At 39.2% G+C, this 10122-nt stretch overlaps 1 protein-coding gene across 1 annotated transcript; it reads right to left on the reverse strand.

The window, feature by feature from the left end:
* LOC136676426 (DELTA-actitoxin-Afr1c-like) lies at positions 1 to 8591 on the reverse strand. The gene is made up of 3 exons (XM_066653477.1): positions 8547 to 8591; positions 1106 to 1260; positions 1 to 451 (listed from the first exon to the last, which is right to left on the reverse strand). Exons 1-3 carry the CDS (start codon positions 8559 to 8561, stop codon positions 1 to 3), a joined length of 621 nt encoding a protein of 206 aa, XP_066509574.1. The 5' UTR covers positions 8562 to 8591.
* Positions 8592 to 10122: the final 1531 nt, after the last annotated feature.

A 10122-nucleotide genomic window follows, 5' to 3' on the forward strand; every position in this document is an offset into this window, starting at 1 on the left:
TCAGGACATTTTGCACTCAGGACTGTTTGCCTTTGAAGACTTCACATCCCAGAATTCCACCTTCATAATGGATTTGCCTTGAGGAGACATTGTTCCCTTCACTACACCTTCTTTTCCAGAGTATGTCAAACAGCTCCCTGTACCTTTCTCTCTCTGGAATGGACCTTTTTCATAATACATCTGATTAAACAGGGCATCATCACACTGAATGTGAGGTTTAAAAATGCCAAGAACATATATGTTCTCATACTGGATGTAGTCGTAAGGGACGGAGAACATTATGACCAGTTCCCCAACACACTCCTGTCCCTCTGTGAGGATCTGGTAGGTCAGGACCCCAACAGCTCCACAGGCAGTGTGTGCAGTTTTGGAGAATGAATGCACTTCTTTGACACAGGGTGGGAAGGTGGGCTGTGGAGAATTATAACAGTATCCACTGGTGGTGTGGGTCCTAAGGGACAGAAAGATATCATAATGAAAGAGAATGAAATGTTGAATTTATAGCTCTGGTAAAACATTTTTTTAATGACAATAACCACAACTGAATAATAATCTGCAAAGAGACTCTGTGGGTTTCAGTCATGTAATTGTTTTGCAGAGGTTATCAGACTGGGGACAGAGAGTCTGGCTTCAGATGTGAAAGATGGATATATTCATATCAGACAGAGATACATTTCTAATGTCAGAGACAGCAGCTCATCTGTCACCGCACAGTTTGTGTTGGCCGCCTTCTTAGTCCTTCATCAGTGGACACAGGACGCCACCCATAGGACACTGCCCCACAGGTTTAGTGTTAGTCTGTAATTGTAGAATTATATAGTGCTCCAGTGTGGACTGTGGAGCTGGTAAAATGGACAGTAAGTGTAGATAAAATGTACATGTTCCTAATGCAGTGATCGTTCAGTGTATTTCTAACAACTGAGGAAATATTTAATTGGTTTCTGTTTGTGTGGTGTTTATCTTTAATGCACATCCCGTCACTTACAGAGGGGCATCTCCTTGAGATAGTATTATACATCATTACACAGTGTCTGTCCACCAACCAATGTGACCCAGCTATGGAGTGAACAAATTGAAATGGGGATTAAAAATAATCCACACTTACCTGGGATTTGCTAAAGTGTACATTCGACTGTAATTGGTGATTTGAATAGTAACATTTCGGTTGGTTTCTACAGATCTGGCTATTTGCTCGGTGGTGGTGCCAACCAGGGATGCACTGGCTATAACAGCTGTGGTTACTGTTGCTACCTCCATTGCCTGTGGTGAGTCATAAAAATATATATTTTTAATTTTTACAATTATTTTTGCATAGTAAATCTTTTTTCTAGATATTTACATGTACAGCAGTCACCCATTCAGAAAAAACCTGCCATGTCAATCATGTCACAGATACAGGATAAGGCAGAATTAAGGGTTACATACTACACAATACCAATTTGCTAGCATAGACCACACCTAGAAAAGCATTGGAAGGGGTGGGGTGAACTTAGAAGGTTTGGGCTGGAGTTTGAGATGGCTTGGAGGCATAAGTTAGTGCCATGCCTCACCCCCTTAATTAATTAGGCTTAAATGTTTAGAGAAGAAGGGAGGAGACCAGGTTGTGATGCATGCGATGATGTTGGACATGGGGATGGAATGAGAGTGAAGAGGCATAAATGGAGCTGTGGAGAAGTTATTGGGGTGTGGTCTGGCTCCCAAAACTACATCACATGGTGACTTAATTAAGACTCGTTAATCAATACTAATGCTACAGATACAGGAGACTAGTGTGCAGTAAACCCCATTGTAACAGGGTTGGTCCCAGAACACTAGTGTTCTAAAACCATGTATGTTCCCATGCTACACAGTCCAGTCATCAGTGAGAGATCATGAAGTTATTACTGTACACACAGGGTCTTAAAGTCAGATAACAGATTTACATTATAGAATTGAAAGAAACAAATGTCATAGGTTTCAGCAGAGCTTCCAGCCAATGAGGATTAAGCACTGCCGTCATCTGGCTGTCTCTCGTCTCGTGCAGATCCTGAGGAGCAACTGCAGAGGCTGGCTGGCTCTGGTGTGTCATTGTATCACAGGCGTACACACTAGCTGAATGGAAAAAACTAACAGGCAATGCACCGAAACAGATGGCGATCAAATATTTACATTTCTGAGTAAAAGTCTGGGGGGCAGAGGTCACAGTGTTTAAAGACGTTAAATGAATCAGATTTTATATTATCAGCACATTCATTCATTCTAAATTCATAGCTCTGGGGAATGTTAACAGTTAATGAGGCTATAGGACATTGAGGAAAGTAAACAGCTAATTACTAACAATGGCACTTTATTATTTATTCCATTGGGGAATTAGAGGAAAATAATTGAGGTGTGATGTTTGGCTTGGGGAGTATTTCTTAAATGTAACTGTGAGTAACCGTTACGTTACTATAGATTACATCAACTAATAAAATATGTGAAGTAATGTTCAAACATTCTCTATTTGCACACCTCTGGAAAGCTTAATGTTTGCTTTATTAAAAAAGAAACAAAGGCCAGGTATTTGAGACTCGAGCTGCAGGGTGAGGGTGCCCTTTCTTTACTGTTTAAAAGCCAGATATGCACTCTACGTCCTACTCTGTGAATATCACAAAAAAAAAAACATTTGGGTATATTTTCAGTTTAGCTTGTAATGCAAAATAAATCCTCATTTCATCTTCTTCACACACAGCGCTAAAGTCACCCGCTCAGATACATTTAACAAATACTCGCCCAGACAAACATTGTGCTAGAATATCCATTCATTCATTATTCTGTAATTCCCCATGGAATAAATCAAGCGTCCCAAAAGCAAAATCAGAAAAAAAAAATCAAAAACAAAGTGCAAAATGCAAACAAAAACAAGTAACTGCAGAAAGTAATAAAATAACCAAGTATCCTTTAAATATACATATCTGACATATTTGTTTCTGTTTTGCATTCACAACATATAGTTTCTGCTCTTGAAATCATTTTCAGATTAATTTTTGCTTTTGAAAAATTTTTGACACAAAATCACTCATAGAGTTCGCTGTGCCTCACTTCAGCTTTATGACTCGCCCTAGTCTGGGTTGAGTATTTACCGGACTCCCACAACTACCAGTCTGCACTTGGGCCGTACATCACAGCCGAGGCTCGGCATACCAGCCGTGTACAGAGTGTTTTTGTTCCAATGGGTGTGTTCCCTGAGAGCACCCATAGCGTTCCTCTTTATTTATATTATATATGAAATGTATAGTTGGATATGATATAAAGGCACACCTGTATAAGCAGATATCTATGTAGATTTAAGTCTGAAGTGCTCCACTGTGGATACAGAGTGACCTTTCCAACGTATGAATGTAGTGTGTGTAAACTTGATAATTGATACCCCACACACACAGTCACATTGAAAATGTAGTAGACAGTGTGGTGTGTTCTCCCTGTGTCTGCGTGGGTTTTCTCCGGATGACTGTCTGTGAGGAGTGTGGTGTGTTCTCCCTGTGTTTGCGTGGGTTTTCTCCGGGTGACTGTCTGTGAGGAGTGTGGTGTGTTCAAAAACATGTGTTGGTAGGTGGATTGGCAGCTCGAAAGTATCCATAAATGTGAGTGTGTGTCGCCCTGTGAAGGACTGCGGCCCCCCCCCAGGGTATGTTCCCGCCTTGCACCCAGTTATTCCGGGTAGGCTCCAGACCCACCACGACCCTGAATTGGATAAGGGTTATAGACAATAGGCTTTTTTGGTCTCCTGAGCTCCCCCTGTCTGATGCTGTAATTCATGTTTACACTATTGTCGTAAAATCAAGTCTCACACACATCTTTCTCTCTCTCTCTCTCTCTCTCTCTCTCTCTCTCTCTCTCTCTCTCTCTCTCTCTCTCTCTCTCACAAACACTGCTGGTGTTCTGACGAGGTGTGCTATCTTCACAAAATGTGCTGGCATACAGTAATTTTATACGTATAGTTGTTTAAATAAAACGGTAGGTATGCTAAATGTAGTGTATCAGAAAATGCTGCCTACAGATATATAAGCACGAGATATGCACAGCTCAAATCCCCTTATTAAATAAATTATAAGATTATTATGGTGATAAGAAATGGTTTTATATATATTGTTTTTACATTTAATTCATGGTGTACAGTTTTGGTACAGTCAAGCAAATAATAACAGTAAACGAAGATTGTGTTATGCACCGGAGAAAAACAGATTTAACATGAAGAACATGTGAAAACATTAAAATTTTGGGTCTGAGCATGCGCAGAGCTGTAAAAGTAGTACATTTTGACAAGGCAGCACAGCTCGACAGAACACCGGCTCTCTGGGCTTCTTCTAACACTCTCCCTGTCTCTCTCTTACAGACAAACACACACCACTGGAAGACTGGTTGGTAATTCAGTGGTTAATGATAAGTCTATTTTACTGAGTGAACTTCCTTGATATACATAATAAGCATTAACAGCTTAGACACAGGAATGACCAATGTGGTATCTGCATGTATATGTCTATTTTTGCTAGTAAAAGTTAAAGGTGTCAGCTAATTTAAAGTTTTAAATAAACTTGGAGTGAAAAAGACAAAATGACTGAGAAAATGGTCATATACTCTTTTTGGCCTTGAGCACCAGAACACGCCTTGGACGGAAGAAAAGTTAAATCTCCTGCTCAGCTATCACATTGTGATCTTCATGTTTTTTTTACAATGATAAACAGTATTGATGGGACGGCACGGTGGCGCAGCAGGTAGTGTCGCAGTCACACAGCTCCAGGGACCTGGAGGTTGTGGGTTCGATTCCCGCTCCGGGTGACTGTCTGTGAGGAGTTGGTGTGTTGTCTGCGTGGGTTTCCTCCGGGTGCTCCGGTTTCTTCCCACAGTCCAAAAACACACGTGTGTGTGAAGGACTGGCGCCCCCTCCAGGGTGTATTTCTGCCTTACGCCAAATGACTCCAGGTAGGCTCTGGACCCACCGCGACCCTGAACTGGATAAGCGCTTACAGATAATGAATAACTGAACAGTGTTGATGCACTGATAGCATTTATCTACTATAAATTGAACACTGTCATCTTCAGTTATGTTGCAGAGTCTCTGTAGGTCTCTTGATTTTAAGTTTAGTGAAGTACTAATTGAGCAAAAGGAAATGTCTTTTTTTGCTGTTTTTTTTTTTAAACAAGTGAATTCACCCTATTATCTGGCACCAAATGTGGGGCTCAAACATCTCTGAATATTAGGCAACTGCCCTCCAAATTGCTAGTGAGTGGGTTTTTACAGCAAGCCAGACTATAAACTTTAATCCAGACTTCTGAGTCCTTCATGAGGCTGGGTAAGGATGGTATTTATTAGTGTGTTCCTCTCTCTGTGTCATGTAAATGTACAAGGAGAGACAAGGAATGAGGAAGTAATTTCGCAACATCAGCTAGACAACTAATACATAACTTAAAGTCAATAACATGAGGAAAGTCCCAAAGAGATAAACTGGCATAAGATCTAAAAAACTAAATCTAAATAGAAAAGAGTACTAAACTAAAGACAAAATATCATGCTAAAAATGAACTAAACGAAGAAAAGAGCAAACAACTAAGATAGACATGAAGATAAGAGACAGATCCAGAGAGGTTAGAAAATGTCAATGGAGAAAAGTTCACACAAGGAGAAGAGGACTAAATAAAGAGCTAATTATAACAAACTAACAATAAGAAGAGACAGCAGGAACATATGAAACTAAACTAATAAAAAAACCTAAATGAATGAAAAACAGTGGTGTTTATTTTCAATGTTGTAAAGATGATGTTGAAGAAGACTTCTACGCCGACACAATGCTTATGTTGTAAATATAAAGTTTTATTACAATTAAAAGAACAGCATCTTAACAAGCACCAGTGGACTACTTGCTGAGAGGAATTCAACAAATGTACCTCTGGCATTCAGACCCCCATTCTCAGCGTAAATAGGTTATTTTGTGTTTTGTTTACATCATCTCCTGTTCTGGGACTGAGGAGATCGAAGATAATTATGACTTCCTGCTCTCTAACTTTCAGGAATGTAGCTTCAAATACATAATTGTCACGTAGACATAACCCATATATGAACTCAGAACAGTGACACATTTCTTAATGCTGCACTTAATATCATATGTACATAAAATACATGTCAACAGAATCTGCCTAACATTAAAAACAATGTGAGACCAAAATCCAAGAAAAAATTTTAATACTAAAGGAAACTCATACCTGGAGGAAAGGCCAAGTTTCTGGTTTGTGTACAGGGTAGTTTCCAACTAGACAGCCCTGCTAACACTATATGCTGTCACCTGGTGTTTCAGTGGGGCTGCTTGATACTTTGCCTGTAAGGCTAACCAACTCTTCTTTGGTGTGGTATCATGTCCAGACTATTTTGATTTTTGTTGCGCAATTTTGATTAAACAAGTTTTGCCTTGTCATGTTTCCCAGACTAGCTCTTCCTCTTTTTGTGTCCCTGTTTCTACAGTATGTATAGCCTTTCGGTTCTGTTTTAACTGTACTGTCTTGTATTGAGTTCCAGTCTCCCCTTGCCTGTGCCACCCGAGGCATGCCTTCAGAAAGTGGTGGGTGGGGATTACTTGTTTTTTTTTTCTTATTACCCTCTGTTTTGTTCCTGTCTATTTTACCTAGTTCTAGTCTCTACCTTTCTGTAAACTCTTTGGTATTTGTTTTGTATAATATAGTCAACATTCGCTTTTTTAGTGTTGCTTTTTAGTGTATTCTGTTAACTGTGTCAAATTCTTTGTATAAATCCATTAAAATCTCTATGATTACTTCATTATTCTTTATTGCCACATGCCGTTGAAATGTTTCTTATTAGCTGAATAGATGTGCGCAGTTTATCTCTGAATCCATATTGATATAGATAAAGTAGACTGTATTGTTTTAGATGAGCCATCAGTTGGTTAGAGAACATTTTACAAAAACTTTAGAAACAGGAAAGATAGAGATTGGCCTGTAATTGGGTGCATGGGTGGATCTACTGATTTGTACATAGGGATTACTTTTTTACCATTACCATTTTAATTGGTCAGGAAATATACAGGAGTTTAAAAACTGGTTGATAATGTGAAGTAAAAGCTTAGAGAGATATCAGAAGCATTTCCTGTGAATATCTGGTCTTAGCTCATTGAGCCCAGCTGAAGTGGGATTGGGGTTAATTATTAATTTTATTTTTTCATTCATCTCATGTTCCCTGCTAGAACAGGAATGGATTCAGAACTGGGTGGGGACTTGGCATGACCAGAAGTATTTTAGGTATGCTGGCTGCTAATATATGTGTGTGGACTAGATGGATTCTTCTTATTTATGAGTTCATTAATAGTTCTCCATGTAGTTTGCATCATTTATCATTGTGGTTTGCCTGGACTTATGCCTTTTTTGCATTTCTGAGTGTAGTCAAATGTTGTGTAGATACTCATCGCCTCCTCCTCCCCTTTCTCACCGGACCGACCCAGACTGCACTGTCTGCGCGAAACCGCACAATAACGTGTTCGTGAACTGAGGTCCCGGCAATGAATTTAACGGACAAAGAAATTGTGGCGTTTTTCTAACAGAACTAGACTACAGCAGAGGAATGGATCACACCAGCACGAGGCTCACACAACCATTTTACCAAGAGAGGCTGAAGTAACTAATGACTTGATAAGGGCTGTATCTCTATTATGGTGCTGCTTGATCTTAGTGCAGCGTTTGATACCATAGACCATGATGATTCTTGATAGGCTGGAAAATAGATAAAAGGATCAGATCCTATTTATCTGGCCATTATCAAATTTTTTATCTGAATAATAAATCCTCACATCATACTTTAGTTAAATATGGTGTTCCTGTCAGTGCTTGGCCCTGTATTGTTCACACTCTACATGCTGCCACTGGGTAGACTATTCCGTAAGCATGGTATTCAATTCCACTGTTACGCTGATGACACACAACTGTATATAGCAGCCAAACCTAATGATGTTGCTTGTCTACATAAAATAACAGAATGTCTAACTGAAATTAAAGACTGGATGATGCAAAATTTTCTCATGTTATATTCTGATAAAACTGAATTCTTGTTACTAGGTACAGATACTCGGATACATTCACTCAGAAATGCTGCTATTAATCTTGATAATTCAACAGTAAAACACAGTACCATCATTAAAAACTTAGGGGTAGCCTTTGATTCGACTCTCACATTTGATACCCACATATCCAATACAGTCAAAACCGCCTTCTTCCACCTACGCAATATTGCCAAAATTCTGCATATTTTATCTTTAAAAGATGCAGAAAAACTAGTGCATGCATTTATAACTTGACGCCTCGATTTCTGCAATGCGCTCCTGGCAAAGTGTTACGCAAGCTTCTGTTAGTTCAAAATGCAGCTGCAGTGCGCCATAGAGCTAGAAAACATTACCATACTTTACCGTCATTCTCTCGTCCCTACACTGGCTCCCCATTAAAATTTCGCATTGACTATAAAATACTCCTCTGGTCATAGAAATCTCTAAATGGTTTAGGCCCGCAGTATCTTACTGAACTTCTCATACCTTATCGCCCGTCATGTTCACTTCATTCACAGGGTGCCCATCTACTCTTAGTTCCTCACATTAAGAAAAACACTGCAGGAGGAAGAGCGTTTTCTCACAAAGCTCCTCAACTCTGGAATAGCCTTCCTGTTACTGTTTGGGGCTTAGACACACTCTCAATCTTTAAATCTAGTTTGAAAACTTACCTTTTCATACAAGCTTTTGGTTGATCACTCACTTTCATGTCACTCTTTATGCACTGGTGCATATGCATTAATGTTATTATTATTATTATTAATTATTATTAAGTGGTAGTAAAATTGTCAATAAATATATTCCTAATAATAGGAGCCACAGACACAACGTGGTCAGAGAGCAGAATAATCTGAGATTTAGCAGAAGGTCAGTTAAAATGATAGTATGAGCTGGACTTGTAACAGTGTGGTGTAGCTCATCACAGTTCAGACAGCAGGAGATCAGCAGTGTCCCTGCAGTAAGATTCGTTGTAGATTCTCATTGCATATGGGCATTTCCTTACTTCTGAGACAACCTTTGTTTCAATATGCAGCACTATATAAATACTTGGCATAATCATGTCTTCTTTTTCATTTATTAAAATTTATGGAGAGCCAAAGAGCTCAATGAGCACACATTAGTGTGGTTACCTGGGTCAGGAACTGACTCTACTCTCTACCCTCTTGTACCAACTACTACTACTGCAGCATTTCTCGGGTGTGACCGAGGCTTTACATTAAAACATATCATAGCATACTCCTCCACGGAGAGTCTAGCCAATGACAGCTATACTGTAGATCAGCACAGATCTAATGTAAGTCCTGTCAATTCCATAATTATTGGCAACATTTAGCTTAGTAAATAAAAATAAATTGTCAGACAATACATGTTTACAAAAACCTGTAACACGGCAGGTGACACTCCAATTATCGTCAATAACAAATTAAAACTGAAGCATATTTCCATTTAGAGTGCAGAAGCTCTTCAGCAGTCATCCATGACTTTGTTTCACTGTGTTATAAAGAAAGATAAGGTGACACAGAACACGAACTCCATTGATGCACCAGCATGTGATATGAAATAGTAGTGGCTTGACCTTAATGAATCAGGCAATGGCAGATTAAAAACACTGGAGCTGTAGAGAACCTTCCTGGAAGGGGACACATTCATATTTTAGCCCACACAGACTCTGAGGAGGAGGAGTCATTTCTCTCATGACAGGAAGATTACAGGAACTTTTTTGGGGTCACCAAGTACGAAGCTACAATTTGACACAACCTCCATGACAAAAATATTTGTAGGACACGTCAAGAAAGACTTTTCCTTCATCTGTCCACAAACTTAAACACCTTAGTTCAAATACTCGCCTGTAACTTTCTTTGGAACATTCTTTGATCAGATGAGTTAACACTTCATTTTAACACTTCACTAAAAACACTTCAAATTTTTTGCTGAAAGGTTTCCCATGCTTAAAGATGCTTAAAAGGACATTTCTAACACAGGAAGGTCTAGAGAGTGTTTGGCAGTAATTGTCACACAGGTTTTTATTTTTTTAATAATGGTAAAATATGTTTTTCCTAGG

The sequence above is a fragment of the Hoplias malabaricus genome, chromosome 1 (genome assembly GCF_029633855.1).
Source record: "Hoplias malabaricus isolate fHopMal1 chromosome 1, fHopMal1.hap1, whole genome shotgun sequence".
Taxonomy (NCBI): domain Eukaryota; kingdom Metazoa; phylum Chordata; class Actinopteri; order Characiformes; family Erythrinidae; genus Hoplias; species Hoplias malabaricus.

Bases quoted from the DNA above. Each gene is read 5' to 3' on its own strand.
- LOC136676426 (XM_066653477.1), bottom strand. The intron at 452-1,105 runs GTAAGTGTGGAT...TCTGTCCCTTAG, and splicing joins TACACTTTAGCAAATCCCAG to GACCCACACCACCAGTGGAT.